General features: G+C 44.3%; 1 protein-coding gene across 3 annotated transcripts in view; it reads left to right on the plus strand.

Annotated features, from left to right (window-relative positions):
* Positions 1 to 22022, plus strand: part of LRP1B (LDL receptor related protein 1B) — a 4835697-nt gene that overhangs the window by 3875938 nt on the left and 937737 nt on the right. For all 3 annotated transcript variants that reach the window (XM_069616528.1, XM_069616527.1, XM_069616526.1), the window contains exons 51-52: positions 5100 to 5219; positions 8826 to 8954. In XM_069616528.1, coding sequence (XP_069472629.1) covers positions 5100 to 5219; positions 8826 to 8954 — 249 coding nt within the window. The remainder of the gene's footprint in view (positions 1 to 5099; positions 5220 to 8825; positions 8955 to 22022) is intronic.

Genomic DNA, 22022 nt, shown 5'->3' on the forward strand with positions numbered 1-22022 from the left:
AACATACATTTGATAACACAACAACGTCAACTTTGTGAGCAGGGTGATAACAGATGCTTATTGGGATCTAGTCTGAATGTCTTGTGGATCAATAACTAGGATGCTGCTCCAGTAGGGAAGGACACAACCTCTTCCAGGGAATATAACCTTCTCACAGGAGATCTCATGGGAACAGGGCTTCAGAGGCAGCTCTGACATGACAAAACAAGCCCCACAGCAGGATGGTGATCATTGTAATGCCTTTGAAGCCATCTGACATTGGTAGGAGGACATGTTAAAGGAACCAGAAAGGGAAGGTAGGCCTGGAGAAGGGTTCTATTGTCTTGCTTTGTGTTAAGGGCTCTTCCCTTTCCTCTGACATCAATTACTTGCACGTAAGGCACTATGGGTTGGATACCATAAGGCAAAGGGCACTGGTTACCACAACAGGGAGTGGACCCCTTAAAGCAGGCTTGCTTTGGATTAATCCCCATGTCGAACTGTGCCTATAATAGGTGATTTAAACCCTCTCATTGTTTCATTCATTCCTGGACTCTACAAAGAACAAGGAAAATACACCTTTAGACTTCTGTTGGGGATTGCAGTCCATTCCAAAGTCCACTGCCACGGAGGTGAGACAACACATCCAAGGAAGAGGAAATCCCTGCTCCCTAATCACCCCCCAGGCACATTGGCCATTGACCTCTGTTGCACCAGGGTCTCACTGAGGCTGCACTGGAAGCAGGATACTGTCACTTGAGATTAATGGACCCCTGGAGGTGCTGCTTCAGCTCCCTGGAGATGGAGTGCATCAGGAGTAGTCAGCTTGGGGGATTTACAAATAAATTACAGGAATATAACATATATTTTATAGATACAAATAACTTTGTATTGTTTTCAACTGTTTATAGTAAAACAGGAAGATTGTCCTCCTCTCTTCATTCTCCTCCCTTTCGATGTCAACTACATATGTTTTGTGTGTCTTTTTAAACGTGTTATGCTGTGTCCCTCGATGTGCACAGGCACATGTTGAAATCCCCTATATGTGACAGACAGAACTATCAGCATTTTAAAGATTATGAAAACTTGCCATTCCCATTTGCTGTCTAATTTAGCAGATACATACTCATATTCTTTGGACGTTTGACTTTAGAGACCAGAATAACAAACGTTTGTGAGTTTGATTCACTGCCACCTAATGCTGTTCACCCAGAGAGGCACATTTTAGAGGATCTCATTCAGGGGTGTGTAGCAGCAGGGTTCCCCAAGCTTTTCAGTTCCAGCCTCCATTATAGTAGACCTCCTCCATGGCAAGGCAGCATGAAAAGTGTGCATTGTAATGTTACTACAAACACAAAACTAGTTGGTTCAATTATTCATTTGGAAGCATGTTTGTTGTCAGTTCAAAACATACTGCAATGTGAATGGGGAAACTTTCCGAGCATGAAAACCGTACTGAACTCACCCTTTCTGATCTGTGACTGAAGCCTAATCTCATTTGGTAGCATCAAGGACAATTTCTCATAGTTTAGGTAATGCCCCCGAGGTTATAAAAAAGGCCACAGATCCTCAATAACTAAAATGTTCACACTGGGGCAGATGAAACACAGCTCTCCTGAAACGGTAATGAAATAGCAAGTCATGGCACAATGAAGCAAACGCATTCTCTCTTAGGTGCAGGGCTGTGGGTTTTTTAGGATGATTCAATCGCATTTCATGTTTACGAAGAATGTATCATTATCTTTTGTGTATTTAAATAATTACTGAAAGCTTTTTGAATGCATGATTCTCTTCTGCAGTTATTTGGTAATGTGTGATTGAAAAACCATACACATGTATTTATTTTAATTTTACTTATTGCATTTATAGTAGCATGCAAAGCCCAATGGCATTTAGGCGCTGATTCTTACTCAGCTATCATAGGAGGGGCAGAATGGTTAGGTGAATGGAGGGCTCCTGCCAGAACGAGAGTGGAAGATTGTTCCAAAGTGTAGCAGAGCAAACTAGGAAGCTGGTTCCACCTGCTGTTTTGCGTTTACATCTTGGTGTGGTGAGGCAGTGGCTGTGAGCAGATCAGAGAAGTCTGTTTTGCATGTGTCTCTTGACCTTCTGGATGAGGTATGGTGGTGCATTGTTGGAAAGACAGTAGCAGTTTATGGCGAGAATGTTGAATAAGTTCCGTTTTCCGACAGGGAGCCAGTGAGCAGATCTTCATGAGACCGAGATGTGGTCGTGCTTGATCAGGTTGAGGGTGGCATGGATAGCATTGTTTTGTAGGACTTGTAGTTTGGAGAATTATTTTCTCAGAGGTGCCATGGAAAAGCACATTGGGCTGGATGAGAGCCCATGCTATAGTGAAATGATATTTCATAGAGAAGAAAGCCTTGCCTGTTGTGATGAGCTTGATTGCATAGACAGAGGTTGAGGCCAGATGGTTGACATGGCATGTCATGGTGAGAGATGCACCCAAATAGACTCCTAGCACTTTTACTGAGGTGGCGACAGGGACGGAGTGGCAATCGATGTTGAAGTGGCTGACGGCAGTGACGTATTTGGCAAAACAGGCAGAAAAACCAATGAGAAGTAGTTCAATGTTCTCATCCATTAAGCAGAGGTTATGTGAGGTCATCCAGATGTGGATAGTTTTGTATATGCTGTTCACTTTGGCAATGTCTTGTGTGTGGTTCTCACAGAAGGGGATGAGGATTTGGGTATCGTCGGCGTAGTTAGAGTAGGTGATGTTCAAGAAGATAAGGTGGTCAAAGAGGGGCTTAAAGAGGGGCTCAGTGTAAACATTGTAGAGCATAGGCAAAACACAGGAGCCTTGTGGGAATCAACAGTAGATTGGAGTGGGGGAGGTGGCAGCATCCCTAGCAAAGACTCTGGAGGACCTGTTTGCTAGGAAAGTAGAGATCCATTTTGCTGCTTTCGGGGCGAAGTGGGCAGAGGAAATTAAGTAGTGGCAGAGGTTTTGGTGGTCGACCAGGTCAAAGGCAGCCTAGAGATCAATGAGAAGGAGGTGGGAGAGGTTGCTGACATCCATGGCTTCGTAAAATACATTTTTAAGGTCAAGGAAAGCTGTTTCAGTGGCATTTTTCGGGTGGAAGCCAGATTGTCTTGCTCAGTATTTGATGTGCTCCAAGAAAGTCCTCGATTTGAAGCTAGGCCGCTTTTTCAATCATTTTCAGGAGAAAGGGGGCAGTGATGGGCTTGTAGTTGGTAGGGGATTCTGGGTCTAAGGTAGGTGTCTTATGCAGAGGGGGGACCCATGACTCTTTAAGCAGACATGCATGGAACATGAGGCAAAGGAGGTGTTTACAATGGCAGTGAGGAGGAACAGAAGTTGTACAGCACATTCCTTTACAAAGGAGGCTGGAAAAAGGTTGTATTTACATTTTGAAGGTTTGAGGCCATTGATTATTATAACCACTAGGTTGAATGTTGAGTCTGGTTGGAACTCAAATAGAGTGATAAGTGACGGCGGGGCAGAGGGTTGGTAGTTGAGCTTCCGGAATGCTGTTGAGGGTTTATATAGGCATTCCATCGACAGCTAAAGCATCTAATGCCATGCCATCTAAAATAAAGCATGTAAAAAAAGCATCTAATGCATTTTTATTTAATTTCTTTTTTTCTTAATGGGGGGTCCACACCCAAACCCCCTTTTATTAACCTTAAAACCCCACTTTCATTAAACTAAACCCTTTAGATGCTTATTCTTAGATACTATTTTTTATATGTGTTGGCTGTCAATGCTTTGGTTGTCAATGCAATGACCGGATACCCTGGATACCCTGGTGAGTTTCTTGCTGATTTTGGAATTCAGCTGAGAAATGTTTCCCGTGATGGCATCTTGGATGGTGCTGAACCAAAGCTTGTCTTTTCCAAGGATGAAGGAGGGGCTACAAGGGATTCAAGAACTCAAAGGATTGTGAATAATCCTCTAGGGCTGGAAGAAGCAGACACTATTCTTTCATTTTAAGAGGAAGATTTGTCGGAGAATATGTCATGGTTGAACTGATGGAAGATGTCAGAAATGTGGGATTTGTTGGTGGTGGTGGGGTCATTGAGCCAGGTAGCTTCTGCTACCCTCTCGGTGGTGCGAATGGCATGGAGTTCAGTGGTGAACCAGGTGGGCTAGGCAGTTGATCCTCTAGTAATGTGTTGTAGTTATCCACAAGAATGGAGATTTTATGGGGGAGGAGCAGGCGACAATTGGGAAAGGGGATGAGTTGAGTGCTTGCAAGGGTTTGAGAGCTGTGGGCAATAGAGCGGGGTACTGATTTCCACTGATTTGGCTGGTGTGGGGATGGAGAAGGAGATGATGTGGTGGTATGATCGTGGAGATGATGGAGAGTTCGCAGTTGGGGTCCAGGAGCCAGTTGAGTGTGCAGCCATGTGCATGTGTGGGTTTTAGGATACGTTGGGTGTGGGCCAATGCAGTGGTGGTTCGGTGAGGCCCAATGCAGTGGTGGATTTAGTAAGGATGGATACCTCTGTATCTGATGTGTCGTTACAGCCTAGGTCGATGTCGTCCAGGATAAAAAGTTGGGTAGAGGGATTAAGGTTGGTGGCAATAAATTGGGTAAGGTCACTTTCCAGTGTGCAAAACAAGATACATTCACGTTTGCCACATATTGTCAGCAATGAAAAGACAACTCACCACCTCCTTCATGACCGTACAAATTAAATCCTCATTTACATCATGAATCAACTCACTGAAGTCCTCACCCAAGTATTAAGGCTGTGGATGTTATGAGTATATGTAAGTACAGGTTATTATTAAGTTCAGTGAACCATGTCGGAGAAGTGAAACAATTTCTAGAAATAAAATTATAGATTAATACCATAAGAACAGTAACAAACACATTTCTTTTCAACGTGGTCGGTGCCCTGAAACTTAGATGTAACTATCCTATCACTTAATTCTCAATTTCCTGCATTCATTCATTGTTATTGTCTTGGTTATTGTGTAAACAATATCATGTTCACTTGTTCACATCTTTTAATTTCTTGATGACTGGCCCATGAATGAGAAATGGTATGATAATGTTGACATTATTGCATTATGTTGTGGTGTTTCCAAGTTTAGTAATGCAATTTGTTTGTCCCTTGCTTTATAGACACGTCCTGCTCATGGAATCAATTTGCTTGCTCCAAACATAATTGTATCTCCAAACAGTGGGTGTGTGATGGTCAGGATGACTGCGGGGATGGATCAGATGAGAGTTACGCTATTTGTGGTAAGCCATATACTACTGCAGCACTGACTTTTGATTTGGTGAACAGTGAATTACTATCAGCTGAAAACTTTTAGCATAATGAATACCTAACAGTATGACTATCTACATTATGTAAAAAAAACCTGTTTGGTAGGCATTACTGTTGTGTGTAACAATAGGACAGACAAACTACATTGTTTCTAAAGGTCAGGCGCAGTTATCTTGGAGTTGATTAGACACATACCTAATATACTCTTAGCAAAGCATATATTTCTTTCTCAAATACATTTCTTGATTTTGGTAGAGAAATATCATTTTTGAGGAGAGTGTTTCAATTATTAAAACCATTCTTTTTTCATACAATATTTCTGTTTCCAATTGGTTCTAGGCTAGCCAACATGTGTTTCGACCAATATTGTCTTGTTCAATGTTGTTCAATGGTATTCTAGTAATTTCATGTAAAAATTATGTTCAATAAAGATATTATTGTGGCAATCAGAAAACATTCATATTGATCCAAACAAATAAAAACCTCATAAAAATGAAATGGTAAATTGGAAGGTTTATTTTACTAAGAATGATCTTAAGAGTGCTACACTTATTTGGAAAACGTCAAGGATGACATCACACACATAACATACAACATCATTGAACATATAAATAAGAATACAAAATGGCAGCCACAAAATTCACACACAGAATGCCAGAAGCACTGAACACAGCATGAATATAACACTATCCAAATGGAACTATTAAAAGATAAGTGTAACATCTACTGTGTGTCACACATAGTTCATCTAAGATATTATGGTATTTATGCTTAGTGCCTCTAGTATTTTTACTTAATTGATGTTTAAGTTTCTGCAATTTAAAAGCCCATGAGAAAGATATTTACAGGAAGACCCTTAATAGCAAAATAATCTACACATTTCCGGGGTAAGATATTGATACTTGAAAAATATAAGGTTTAGTAGTATACTAATGCATTAATATATATTAAAATCCTAAGGACTCAAACCTTCAACGTGCAGGTTAGATAACATATTATAACAGAAGTTAAGAACATGAAACATTATTATTAGAAAGGAGTAATGCCCATGTCACTAAGACAAAGGTAAGAATTTGCAAGGAAGTACCATAAAACAAACATATCTGAGCATTGTATTAATACATACATATTCATTATCACTTTGTTTCTTCACACACGCCACCTTCCCTTCGCTTTTCTTCCTACTTGCCATTTTATGGCTTTTTATTTAGATGTCGATTAATATGAATGTTTTCTGATTGCCAAAATTGTGTTTATTGTAAATTATTTGTACATGACATCACTAGAATAGCTTTGAATACGACCATATCGGTAGAAACACGTGTTGGCTAGAATAGAACAAATTAAAAAACAGAAATATTGAATAAAAAAAAAAATGTGAAACACTCTACTCATAAACTTAATTTTGCTATCAAAATCAAGAAATGTATTTGAGAAAATATCCGATCTTGTTTAATCATCTTAAAGACAAGCTGCACATTACCGTTAACAACAATATACTTTGTTCACTTATAGTTGTGAAGGCATAACTACAGTTAGTATAATTAATGCGGCAGACACTAAAAAGTGGACTCGTTTTGGTGCAGGCACCAATTTCACTGCCTAAATTCCCTTTTTTCATGTCACATTGGATCAAAAAGAGTTTTGTTTCCAAAGGAAGTAGCAATGTCCAACCAACATTGTTAACGATGTAATCCAACACCTTGTCGACTCACGTTTTCGAGTTATTAAGCTTGTTCACGTTTAATCAGTTTCTGGACTCAGAACATTGTAGCAGTGTTAGGGTGCGTGAACAAGTCTGGTTAAAGTATGAACGTTCTGATATGATATGATATGGTATCTATAACGCGCCTATACACAACGTTCCTGGAAAGGCATCATTTCAGTTAAGATGTTTGATGGATATAGTAAATGCACGCACGGTACTCATTGTTTGAGTGTATTTGCACCGTTCCCCCTCATTGCTCAGCTAATTAGAAAACATAAAATACTCAAAGGACTTACGTACACGCGATAGGTTAGTTGCCTGAAAGACGTACCCCAGTTACTGATTGAGCCTTCATGAACCTCTGCTCAATTAAAGCAGATAAAACGTTTTTTTTCATGAAAATAGATTGCACCCACCCTTCAGAATTGTCCATGATATGCTGTAGCTTTATACATTTAAATTATATGCCACACGCGTTTTGCCAGTAAAGCACTGAGATAAAAATACAAGGAACCACATTTAGCAATTGAGAGTTACTCACGTACCAATACTCGATTTTGTGATTTATCATGACATCCAAGTTAATTAAAAATGTATGAAACTGTCATTGAGAGGACAGAACATGTGTAAAATGGTTATGTTTTGAATTATGGAGTGAAGGTAATAAGGATAATACATTTTGAAAGTAAAACAATGTCAGGCATTGTAATGTACTGGGTGTTACAAATAGTACAAACGTCGCTAGGACGCAGTGGAGTGATGTACAAGCAATGTGGGCTTAGCAGACATCATTGGAAGGGGAGGTTACAGCTTTTAGTAGTTTGGCAATCAAATACCAGGGGGATATAACTCGGAGTAACAGGTCCTGTATGACCTCGAGGTATTGCCAGACAAGTAGGGTTTTGAGTTCCTTACTGAATTGAAGGATCATTTGAGCAGTCCTGATTGTTACTGGGTGGATTTGCAGTAGTCTGGTGACCCTGCAGGCTGGTGTTTGGGCAGCTTGCATGGCCATTTGGTAGCGTTGCTGTTCATCCCACGAAAGGAGAAGACATGTATGTCCTGGGATATAATGGTTATCTATTCCTGGCATCTATCTTGTCCATAGTCTCTATGACATACCGTCTGCTACATTTCATCATTTTAAAAATGGTACCCCTTATTTGGAGTGGCATCATATGTAATTCTGGTGTAGGTTATCACTTTTTATAATTGTGGCCCAATAAGGACCCAACAAATATTACACTGTCAGCCACCAGTCCTAAGTACAGTGTATTAGAATGATTACAAAATATACTAACAATGGCATTTGGCCTCATTATGACATCAGCGGTGTAATACAGGCACAGCTGACGCCGGTGTCATTTTTTTCCGGCGCCCGCGAATGGGCAATAACCGTGTCATTACGGCCCTGCCAGACCCTGTAATTGCCCATTTGCAGGCGCCGGAAAAAAGATGCTCCCCATTCCCATTCGGCCCCATAGGGCTGAATGGGAATGGGGAGGTTGGATGCATCCAACATGCCCGCTACCACAACTCGTAGTTTGCCGGTCCAGGAACTACGGTACCGGCATGCTTAACGGTGCCGTTGTTCCCAGACAGGCAAAATTATAATGAGGCCTATTGTTTTTGTCAAGTGGGGATATTTAAAGGTGTATATTGCATGACATTAAACAGCAAGCACAACATGCTAGGTTGCATTGTGTTTGTTTTATAAGAAGTGGTCTCATAACGTTTTCAGCTAGTCCAACAAAAGGTATCAATACTTCGATTTCGTTTGATAAAAAAGTCAAATAGCTTTGTTCCTGTTCATTTCATTGATATTTAAAAAAATTGACTGTGATGCAGATTCAATTTAATTTCAATTTAGGTTCTGTTACCTGTGCCTCAAACATGTTTAGTTGCCCAGGATCCCATGGGTGTGTACCAAAACACTGGCTTTGTGATGGAGAAAGAGACTGTCCCAATGGAAGCGATGAGTTATCAACTGCAGGCTGCGGTATGGATCTATTGTATTAATGTCTAATAATATAAGAATGTCATCCAGTTATTGCTTATTCTCTTTCTTCATCATTTTAATTACATTTTAATTAATTAATTATTATCCGTTCTAAAGGAAACCATCAGGAATGTGACAGATTGGATTCATAAAACATCTTCAACAAATGGAGGCCAAAAGACCTCTTGTGCAATGCCATATGAGATGCCTAGTTAAAGTCCATGTCAAAGCAGAGCCTTCGATGATACAGAAAATTCAATAAATGTAATTCTTGCATTAAAATATACAGGGGTTGGATAAACTGCTACACCATTCATGCCTTGTCAGCTAAAATGTAATTTCCTTTGTGTACGATTTTTTCATTGAAATTCAGTAAATGTTTTTATGCAAACAATCATATACTAACATTCCGGTATTCTGCAATACTTTTCTCTAAAATATCACTGTGAAGTTTGGTCACTTCTTTATAAAAGCGTTTTACAAATGTTTACACACAAGGGGCCTCATTCCGAGAAGGTAAGGCGACCGGTGCCGGTAATCCCTTACCGCCCTACTACGAGGTCCCTTAACGGGTCACTTCCTTAATGCCTGGTGTAGGGGAGGAATGGCCACGAGGCCCTCCTCACCTACAGCTCCCTCCCCAGGTGAGGACCATGGCTCGGTGGGAGCACCCTCATGCCACCCGGGCCCAGGTGGAGGGGGGTTCACCCGCCGACGACATTGCCCACACGCACCCTGTCTTTGCATTTACCGAAACTTAAGTTAGGCCTAGACGCCATCTTGCACAGCAAACATGGTGTGAGTTCAGCACACTGTAACGAGGCCCCCACCTTTGGAGGGCCTTTCATGCATCTCTGCCGCCTCAGCAGCCCTGGCAGATCCGCTGCGAGCGCGTTCCCATGAGAAAGTCGGAGATGAGCTAAACCCGAGATGCCAACACGGCAACATTATATTAGTAACAATGTGATATTGCACCCCGTATGACCCGGACCGCAAGGCCGGGGCAACGGGGAAAAAAGCTGAAGCATCACTATCTGAAGAAGGTAGAAAATAGTTCAAGTATTGGTATTAATGAACTACCTCTGTTTAAAATGTGAACGAACCATAAAAATGTAACGTTATATGATATCCCTCCAGGTCTGGACTAATGCTGCTATAACCACGGAGAAAGATGTTGACCAAACGTGTAACCTCTATTTGTAAAAGTGTTTTTCAATAGTATGTAGAAACTTGAACTCATATATGTTTTGAATCACCCAAAGCGGCGAGCATCAATCTCTGTAGGCCATAACCTAGATATCCCTCGTATAACGTCTAATGTACATACAATACGCACACAATGTAGTGAACATAATGTTAGGTAATGAAAAGGTACTGGAACCGACTGTATTAAAGAAATGTGTAACGAAAATGAAATATATATATATATATATGTGTGTCTGAATAACGTTAAAATAAGGCAGAACAGTATAAAACTTCTGCATTCACTGATCAGCAACGCACGAGGAAAATACCTTTGTGAGTATATGCAAGGTCATTCCCCCTCCCACCCCACCAAGCCTGCCAGATAAAAAAGCTAAGACTTGTGCTGCGCTCCCTCACCTCCCCCAACCAAGCTGGCGTTACTTCAGAGAGTCAGAGGCCCCGGCGCCGCAACCAAGGCCACAGCCCGCCACCTGTGTTATTTACAGCACGGTAATAAACCCACTGATCTACCAGCACCCTCTCATAAATCCCCACGAACCCCCCCCCAAGAATCCTGACCCCGTGTAAGGACGACCCCCATCATTGGGACAAGACACAGAGACCCATCTATATAATAACTTCTAACGCAGCAGACAGACATGTATCACTCGGCCCAGGTCCCAGAGCCCCGTCCCGTGACCTAAAATACCGGTCAATAAGACACAGGTAAATCTCACCCCAACCAACAACCACCAGACCTCTCACGAGGTGCATTCCTCATGTGTTGTGTTTATTTTATAAGATAAGCTGGTGAAGCGATTTATTAATGAACGTAAATGTCATTTTCTGAATAACTGTAGTGTGCATGGCCTAGGGCAAATGAGACAGGAAAGGTATTCGTTATTGTCACAGGCTGCCCCAGCACATCAACACCGCATGGATGACCTCAAGCCGGCCTGCCAGGCCCAACCCAACCCACGAGGCTGACCAGTGACGTCGTCCCGCCAAGACCAACCCCGCGCCAGCAACACCTATAGTTAGTCGACACCACCCAATCCCAATTGACTTGTGCCCCCTATAGTGTTTAGGTGTTGATGACGTTTTTTGTATTAGAAATACGCCTGTCTTTGCTATTGTCAGGCAGAGCGCTCTCGTAGGTTGCAGAGTTCTTTGCATGCCTTATCCTTGGATAAACTCCCACTTACGCTCACCCGCACTCTGTCTTGGTCTTATTCCCACTACGGGAGAGTCCCTTATTGTCTCTCATTGCGGGGAGGATCGTGCTGAATTGGGGGCGCTTCCTTTCAGTGGTGACCCCGATAGCGTGATATCTCCAAACTATTTTTCCTAACTCCTTCTTAAACGACCCCCTTGTGGCACGAGAATCTCCGGTCGAGAAGGGATACGCACGGTGAGCCGTCTCCGGGAGGCCGCCCGCCAACGGCGACCGGCACAATAAGAAGTGCGCACTCAATGAGAAAGGGTACGGGATCCCGATTGGAAAAAAATCCCCTTTGAGTGCCGCTCGCCGGAGCCAGGGGCTGACCGTTGAGTTACCGGTGACGCCGCCTGGACGGACCCAGTTTCGGAGAGTATCGGTTCAAGACGGGCACGTGAGTACCGAGTGCGAGTGATCGTCAAGGGGAAAAGAAAGGGAATTGGGAATAACAGAACGGGGACAGGTAGAGGAGAAGAATATCGGGGGTCTACTACAGACGGGTCTTGAAATTTTCTTTATTCTTTCTTTTGCATATGGCCATTAGGAGTAAGAAATAAGTGACGTGGTAGAAGTGACGGAAACCTAGCTCCGAGAGGGGGTGGAAGGCGGCGCCGCATAGTGCTATCTAGACTAGTACTGGGAATATATGAAGAAGTGAGAAATAAGTTATTGGTGTCTAGCAAAAGGAGACACCGGGAATATTTTTTAGTGATTGTGCTCTCTCTCTCTATTTCTTCTTTTTCCATTTCCACGGGGTAGGGGGCGAAAATGAGAAGGGTATAAAGAAGTTAGAACATCTTAAAAAGCGGGGACTCAGTAGTGGCACGTACAGACGTGAACACAGTAACCTTAGCAGGAAAACAGGGACAGCTGGTTAGGGAGGAAAGGGAGGAGAAAGACAAAGAGTGTGAGTGGAAAGCATTGTGAAGGGTGCGCGCACCGTACGAGTGTGAGAGACGAACGGGTGGCCGCGAGGTGGTGTCAGAGAGTGTGGCCATAACCAGTACTTGATCAATTACAAGTGAGATCACATAAGAGTGCCTGGGAATGGGAAGGAGATGAGATATGGTGAGTGAGAAGAGATTTGTGCAGTGAATAACGGTGGGTGATAATTTTAAGAGGTCCGCTCTTGTCTGTGCCATAAAGGAATACATACGCATATTTACAGCTAATAAAAGGTAACGAAAGCGAACGTGGTAGCGCTAGCGATTTAAAGGATGGGGGTTGAAACTCCCTTGTCACACATTTGCAAGAGCTTGCCGGGATATGCTGAACGCATAAATAAATATCATGATCAATGGTTAACAGAATTGAAAGGGGAGGGGTTGCCCCAGATTTGGCCAGAAGGAGGGTCTTTTGACAAAAGCGTTCTTGATATGGTATGTACATGTATTCGCCTCAAGTATAAGGGAAAACAATGGCAGAACAGGAAGGAGATATTAGATCTTTGGAGATTGTTTGAGGAAGTACCCCCACCCAAAGCTCCAGCTCCAAATATTGATTTACCCTCCACCACAGACAATCCACTAATGATCCCGCGAGAGGAAAAGGAACAGTTAAGTACAGAACAGCCTGCGGAAGTGGTTATGTTGTACCCAATATTACCTAAACCAGCCCCTGCAGCAGGATATAGCGACCCGATTTATGTGCCTCCCCCTTCAACCAGCACGCCACAAAGACCAACTGCACCCCCACCATACGAAAACACCAGAGAGCGCACCCAGGGAGGCACACAGAGAGTGGACATAGAGAAGTTAACGAGTGACTTAGAGTCGAGGCTTACAGTGGCACGAGATGAGCTCTCAAGAATAAAAGACATATGTGAACGCACAGCGTGCGCCCCCACACAATCTGGACGCACGTCTAGAGCGTCGAGCGAAAGTAGACAAATTGAGGAAGGATGGAAAAAGGGGGAAATACTGTTCAGAATTGAGGAAGAACCGACCAGGATAATAGAAGTAGGGACAGCAGAAGGAAGCATTGGTGATGTCTCGCGAGAGAGAGGGATCAGAGAGGATTTGTTATGTGATGTCAGAGGAGGGGGGGATGAGAGTGATAGATTGAGCATGGCAGTAGGAGGAGAAGGCGAGGAGCTAGATGGGGCATGTTCACTGGGGACTATAGAGGATGAATGGATAGGACGACTAAGAAATAGGGTGGGGAAGATGGCGTCATTAGAGTCAGCAGTGACTAAGGAAAAGGAAGCTGCAACGGCAAAAGGGAAATTACAACTACCATTACTCCACAGGGGAGGTGGGAGGCCGAACTATATACCGTGGGCTCAGATGGACAAGGCTAACTTAATGAAATTACTACCACAGCTGTCAGGAGGGGCAAGCAAGTGGATATATGCATTTGAGAAACATACCGCGGGTATACCGCTGGCAGTAGGCGATGTGAAAAGCCTACTAGTGTCCGCAGTAGGGGATCAGGCAGACAGAGTGTGGGCTAAAGCGGGTTTTCCAGCTGTAACTTTGGAGTGTGATCGCCATGATGGGGCTTCTTTTAACACCGTGCGAGCAAGGGTGTGGGACGCACTGCGGGAAACCTTCCCAGATACCCCTGATCTGCAGTCAGTAATGCAATGTACCATGAATGATGGGGAGGACGCTATGGATTACATTCTCCGGGTGCAGGAGATGTGGAGAGCGGAAACGGGTACGCCCTGGCACCAATCCACGTCTCTATTTTACTTCATCATTAAAAGAGGGCTCCCAAAGGAAGTGCAAAAGGCACTAGATAAAATAGCAGGTGTTGAGGCAAAAGGCTGGCCGGAGATCCAAAGCATAATAGTACACCATTGTAAACGGATCAAAGAAAGAGAGAGGGAAGTAGCACAGAAAAGGTTGGCGGACGAGGCGAAGTTGGTGCAATCAAAATTGGTGAAGGTCGCAGCAGCGGTAGCGGGACTCCCACTCATACGGGAGGGAGAGGAAGGAGAGGAGGGGCAAATAGCAATACAAGGAAGAATAGCAGCGAATTGGGCAGGACAAGGGCAACGACAGTGGACAGAGCAGGAGCAGAACGGAGGTCCAACGTGGCAAGAGTGGGCCCCAAGAGGAGGAAGAGGTGGGTACAGGGGGCGAAGAGGAGGACAAGGGTATGGAGGAATGGGAGGAAATGGGTGGCAGGGTCCCAGAGGTCCACAGGGGAGCTGTTGGAATTGTGGGAGATGGGGGCATTACTCAAGGGAATGTAGGAGCAGACAAAACAACGGTTTCCAAGAGATAGAACAGTACGGACACCCCCATCCAGGAAGCCCCTACGGCCTCCCCATGGGACAATACCAGCAACCAGACAATGTAGTACAAAGGAGTAACGCACAACTACACGGACATCAATACCGAACACAAACCAGCCCACAGAATAATGACAATGTGCACTACACGCCTGGTAATACTTTCGCCACAGGAGCTAATGGGGCACCAGCCCCCGCACCTTACAGTGGAGTGTCAGTAGTTTCGGGGAATATTTTCGATCAAGGGGGGGCAATGAGACACCCCGCATAGGACAGCCCACAGAGAGCACTTGCGTGTCCAGTACTGTCTACGACCCACAATGCATCAGAGGAACCATTGATAGGAGCGCAGATAGGAGACAAGCAATTCATATTCATGGTGGATTCGGGAGCGGAGAAATCATGCATTAGAGAGGGCCGGTTCCCGTTATCTAATAGAACGTTAGAGACGCAGGGGTTCTCTGGGGCTGTAATTGAAGTTCCTTACACAGAGGTATTGGATGTGACAGTGGGGGGTAAAACAGTGAAAGCACCCTTACTGTACTATGAAAACTCTCCCATCAACTTACTGGGGAGAGATCTCTTGAGCAAACTAAACATGACCATATCATTCACAGGGAGCGGCATCGTATGTTCAACGCCAGGCATATGCCCCCTCCGTATATTAGCAGTAATACACGGCCACACAATAATAAAAGAGATCAGAGGGGTACCAAGAAATGAGGAGATGTTTGTTGAAGGCATGAGAACATTGGCTCTCATAGTACCAGAACTAAAAAGGGTGGAGTGGAGAATACCAGCAGAATTCCTTTTTCGTCCCATAGCAAGCCCTGACACTGCTCTTGGGGAAGTACTATCATTGGATTTGCATGCAATACATGTATCAGCAAACAGAATATGCGTGATTGGTATTGACATGGAAGGGTGTGAGTGGCGGACAGTATTGTGTACAAATGCAAATATCCCCCTGAGAGAGCTCTCGGACGAGGAGCTATTTTCTGACACTGAGGGAGATGGTGAAGTAGTGATGGAACTGGCAATGCCCTGCGACATCGTAGTTACAGCCAGACAAACTAAAGTTGAACTAATGGCGGTAGTAGGAGCACCGCATACATTTTTTGATGAAGACATGAGTTCAGTACCCGCTAACTTATGGACTAATGGCCCCCACGATGTAGGGTTGCTACATGAAGTTCAGCCTGTGGTGATAAAAGTAAAACAAGGAGCAATACTACCCCGGGTGAAACAATATCCACTGTCGCGAGAAGCAGAAGAAGGGATCAGAGAGACAATAGAAGCACTGCTAGCACAGGGTATAATAGTGCCCTCAAACTCCCCATGCAACACATGCATTTACCCAATCAAAAAAGCGAAGGGGGGTTCATGGAGGATGATACAAGATTTACGCCCATTGAACGATGTGGTAATGAAGGAGTTCCCTTTAGTCCCGAACCCGGCGACAATACTGTGCAACATTCCAAAAATAGCATCACACTTCACAGTAATTGACTTAAAAAATGCATTCTTTTCGATTCCCTTGGCAGAAGAGAGCAGGTACTTGACAGCATTTACATTGGGAGGAAGGAGGTTCGAACACTGCAGACTACCACAAGGATATTGCGAGAGCCCAAGCATATTTAACAGGGTACTACATGAAGATCTGGGGAATTTGTCTGTAGAAAGCACAGTGATTCAGTACGTTGATGATTTATTGGTTTGTGCACAGGCTGAGGAAGAATGCAGACAGGACTCGATAACACTCTTGACATTATTGGCAAATAAGGGGTACAAGGTGGACAAGGGGAAGTTACAATACTGTCTGACGGAGGTCCTATACTTGGGTCAGTTGATATCAAAGGATGGCAAGCGAATTATACCAGACAGGGCACAGGCGATTAGAACAATTGGGGAGCCCAAAACAGTAAAAGAGATGCAGAAATTTCTGGGTATGTGTAACTATTGCCGAGCATGGATATTGGACTATGCGGCGTACACAAGGCCCCTGCTACAGGCACTGAAAGAAGCACAACAAGAACACAAACACATAGAATGGACAGAGGTGATGAACACAGCATTTAACTCACTAAAAGAGCTGATATCAAGCGCTCCAGTACTAGCAAACCCAGATTATGGGCGCGAATTCTTCTTATTTTCACACTGCAAAGGAACATTGATGACAGCAGTACTGACACAGAAAACATCCTTAGGGCACAAACCACTAGCTTACTACAGCGGCACCCTAGACGCAGTAATGCAAGGTCATTTCGCCTGCGAGCAATCCCTAGCTGCAGCCGCGTTCGCAATTGAAAAAAGTGCCACGATAGTAATGGGCTGCCCGGTGACACTGTTTGTGGAACACTCACTTTTTGCAATATTAGAGCGAACAAAGAGCACATTGACAACACAACGCGCCACAGCATATGAGATAATACTGTCCAGCGCTAACATCCATATAGTAAGATGTAAAACAGTGAACCCAGCCACATTCATCACAGAGGCATGCACCATAGAGGACATGCAAAACCACAACTGCGCCACGTACACAGGTGACGAAAGTAAGGATACAGTGATTTTTGAAAATGCCCTGACCGAGGGTGAGGTGTATTTTGTGGACGGGTCAGCATCAATCGACATGGAGACAGGAGAAAAGCATGTGGGTATGGCAGTGGTACGATTAGAGGAAGATGAATATGAGATACTAGTACAACACCGCCTCCCATCACACTATTCAGCGCAAGCAGCAGAACTAATAGCGCTAATAGAAGCATTGCATGCCGCCAAGGGGTGCGCAGTGACCATATATACAGACTCAGCATACATGACAACAACAGTTCACGGCGGGTTGGCCCGGTGGGGGCGGAGAGGGTTTCGGCGAGCAGACGGAACGCCAGTCCAGCATGCAGAATTATTGAAAGAACTGATTGAGGCCCTGCAAGACCCCACGGCAGTGGCCATCGTAAAATGTCAAGCTCATACCGCAAATACAGATTTTATATCTTTGGGGAACGCGGCAGCAGACGCCGCTGCCAAAGCAGCTTCATATCTACAAAAAGGTGAAATAGGAGAGTACATGTTGCACCACACAGCAAGCCAAGAAGTCCCCACAGGATACAACATGATGTCCACACAGGAGATAATAGAGCTGCAAGAGGGAGCTAGTGCAGAGGAAAAATTGCTGTGGACTAAGAGAGGATGCAGCAAATCACCGACTGATTTATTGTGGCGACAAGAGAGTTCAGGAAAAGTGGTAATGCCAATCACGCTGTTAGAAATAGCATTTCAACAACTACACTTTCCTGCACACAACACAAAGAAACACATAATGGCAGAGATACAAGAAGATTGGTTTACACCTTGCCTCCAGGAACACGTCACAAGGTTAGCTCTAGAATGCACGACATGTCAAATTTACAACTCAGGTATGACATTGCGTACACTAAGGGGTACGATACCAAAACCAAGTGGCCCATTCAGAGAGCTCCACATTGATTATGTAGACATGGGAGAAAGGTGTAACGGGGCTCGATACATGATTGTGGTTGTATGTCCATTCTCGAGGTGGGTGGAGGCAGGCCCTTGTGCCCGCCCTGACGCGAAGGGCGCCGCGAAGTTCCTAGTGCGGGAAGTGTTTCCGCGCTGGGGAATTTGCGACGTTATTCGCTCAGATAACGGGACGCATTTTGTTAATGAACTCTTTAAAGAAGTGACTACATTATTGGGAATAAAGCACAAATTATGTTCGATTTATCATCCTCAAAGTAATGGCGTCGTAGAAAAGATAAACGGCCTGTTAAAAAGCAGATTATCAAAACTTTGTTTTTCCCTTAAAAAGACTTGGATGTACTGCCTGCCTTTGGCCTTGTTTGAACTGCGAAACCAGCCAAGTAAGGATCACCATTTGTCCCCGCACGAGATCGTCACGGGAAGAAGAATGCACACAGCGCATTCGCCTCTCCGTGAGCGTTCTGATGCACACAGAAGCGCAGCTATATTGGGGGAGGAGTTCACAGAATACCTGCGAAAATTGACACGGGCAGCGCGCGTAATTTCAAAGCAACTAGCCCCCCCCTCGACAAGAGAGGAGGGGAACGCGACTGAACCAAACGGTTTGCCTGAAAAACCACTACAGCTAATGCCTGGTGACCTTATATATGTTAGAAGTTTTGTGCGGAGGTGGAACGCACCACGCTTCCATGGCCCCTATGAGGTAGTGTTTTGCACGCCTACAGCAGTAAAGGTTAAGGGCCTGCGATATTGGGTGCATTTGACAGATGTACGTAAAGCTTACAGCGCTGCGGAGAGTGAGGTGCAGGATGAGGCACAGGCAACAGCGGACGATGAAGTTGTGCGGAATGAATGATTGGAATTTTGTGTGCTTCATGAGATGAACAGTGAACACAATTAGCGCGCAACAAATGTCCTGGACTAAAACATGTACACATGTATATGTAAATTTTCTTTTTACAATTTTTGAAAGTTTTGCGTGGGGTTCTTTTTTCCCTTCCTGTACTCTTTAAGATGTTTTTTATTATTGTTGTTTTTAAAAATGTCATGTTTTTTATTATTTATATATATATATAGTAAGGTACGAATAATATTGACTGAAAGCTACCTTGTCTGTCAACAAACCCCCTTCCTCACCCAACCCTATATTTTATCACCGAAACGTTACAATGTGGAAATGCTTACATGTTTGTATTTAATGAACTTTTGTGTCTCAAACAGGATTTATCATGGCATCGAATGGGCAGCCTGCAACTAATAGATATGTTAGATTTAGAGAAATGTTAGTGGCTAGATTAACATATTCATTTGAATGTGGTTTATCAATGTGTGCTATCGTGTTCTTCATCTCAATGTTTTGTCTGGTGTTACACTGGATTATAGCGTTCATCTCTACCGAGATGAACGAGGGGGGAGGGGGGAACAACACTACCCTTGCTCCTGGAACGAAAACAATTCCGACTGTAGGTATCAAAGAAGGTGATTTCTTGATCTGGGATGGATCACACTTTGTGTGGGGATACTATACTACACCACCCACTGCTGTCCTCTCACAATGGAGAACCAAAAATGTAGATAATGACACAATGTCCCAACCTGGAACATACAACAACCACACGATCCCTCCCGCCCCAATTTCAAACAACGATCTCTTGTTTATTAATGAGGATGGAAAAGTGATTATGATGACAGAACACAAGTCCCTATATGAAGAATTAGAAAAGGGGGGTGGGAGGGAGGAAGGGGGGCCTGGTTCTTCACCTCCTATAACGAGAAGGTACAGAAGAAGGGAGAAAAGTAGGCGGAGAAGAGAGACTGGTGGAAAAGGGTATGATGAGTATTATGGGCTAGGGTTAGACAAAATGGAAGACCCACGACACCCTCACCAAGCAAATAAATGGTATGCAGATATGAGCACAACAGCTAAACAAACAACCAATGAGAGCTGTTATGTCTGCTCACTTATCCCCCATGCATCAGGCACACCTAAAGTATTGTTGCCACGAGAATTGCCCATTGTGGATGCCCAATGTCTCCTTCATCTCACGCTGTGTAGAATAAAGAACACTTTCCAAGCACACGATGTCTCTTTCAGAATGGTACAGAACAACAAAACGTGCTATTCGCAAGCGTCTGGAGTGATCTGCCTTAAAGAACCTTTCTTTGCAATACAAGGGACACTGTTTTCCGAAAGCAAATGGAAAGACGAAGAAGTGCTGTGCAAGGCAGAAGCACTGAAGGGTGTTCAACCGGAAAAGTTGCGGTGGATGGAAAGAACGTGCTTGCCAATATGGAAAGAACACATCCCTAAATTAACATGGGTAACAGCGATGGAAAAACCCTTTAAGCTACAAAGTGAAATACAAAACAAACTATGTTTCAAGGGAGAAGGAAAAATGGCAATAGGAACGAACAAGAACTGTAACAAAACTCTCACCATCCCAGATATGAAAAAAGGAACAGCAGCACTAATGGACACCTACTGGGTATGCGGGAACAAGGCGTACCTGCACCTTCCCCAATCATGGAGTGGTAGCTGCTCAATGGCCACTTTGCATTCAACACTAATGGTGATTCCCGAAAGCCATATTGACAGAAGTAACACGATGAACGAAGGCTTGAACCAGAATGCAGCGTCTCCAACTACACAAGCGCACCTTTATGTCCTGTCCTCCGGAGGGAAAGGAGAAGAGCTCTCAAGGAACAAGCGAGCCTCGAACTACATATCACAAGCATCATCTGATTTATTGGCACAGATCCCAGAAAAGTATCGCCTGTTCAGCTCCGTGGAAACATTCTTTGCTTCACTAGTATCAAGTGTCCAAGCAAGAGCAAATGCAAAATGGCTCCAGATCACACGGTGGGAACTGATCCAGTTGGCCAATGACACTGAAGAAGGGTTTAACATAATAAAGGTGGAACTACGAGCTCTGCGATTAATGACCATGCAAAACAGGTATGTTCTAGACCTGTTAACAGCAATCGATGGAGGTGTTTGCCGAAAAATAGGAAGTGCATGCTGCACGTTCGTACCTTCCGAAGACGCAGAAAATGGGTCCCTGTCCCACGTTATTGAAGCAGTACATAACCTGGGCGAGAAGATGAAAATGGAAGGTGGAGCTGAGGATAGCTCGTGGTTCGACAATATCTTCTCTTGGGTTCCCTCATGGCTTGGAGTGACAATGAAGTTCCTGATACCAATAGTGGTGATCATCCTTGTGATGTTCTGCCTGTGCCAGGTGGGCCTCCGATGTTGTGCTAATGCAGTCCCTAACGGTGCAATGATGATGGTGACAATGGGCAACTCCGGTGGTACAATTAAAGCAACACAAGAAGTACATGTGCAGACAGGAACAGACAACACCCCCAGGTACCAGTTAGTGCCTATGTGCCGTGACAAGTACATAGTAGATAAGCTATGGCACACCACGATTAAAGAACCACGAGACGTAGAACTGGAATGGTATGAGGAGGTCTGGGTAGATCTGGAAGAGACCGGCGACTGTATATATTTGACATGTACACCAGACGAGTATGCTAGGAGAGGTGAGAGCTTAAGGGGGGTGTGCAGAGCATGGATGCCTATAAAAGGAACCCCTGCATGGGATGGTGCAGTGTTAGAAGAACAAGAATGTAGAAGATTAGAAGAGCTAAAGAAATTCGTTACTTTAAGTAACGAAAGGGGGGAAATGTAGGGGAGGAATGGCCACGAGGCCCTCCTCACCTACAGCTCCCTCCCCAGGTGAGGACCATGGCTCGGTGGGAGCACCCTCATGCCACCCGGGCCCAGGTGGAGGGGGGTTCACCCGCCGACGACATTGCCCACACGCACCCTGTCTTTGCATTTACCGAAACTTAAGTTAGGCCTAGACGCCATCTTGCACAGCAAACATGGTGTGAGTTCAGCACACTGTAACGAGGC

The sequence above is a fragment of the Ambystoma mexicanum genome, chromosome 9, assembly GCF_040938575.1.
Source record: "Ambystoma mexicanum isolate Mex_15411 chromosome 9, UKY_AmexF1_1, whole genome shotgun sequence".
NCBI lineage: Eukaryota > Metazoa > Chordata > Amphibia > Caudata > Ambystomatidae > Ambystoma > Ambystoma mexicanum.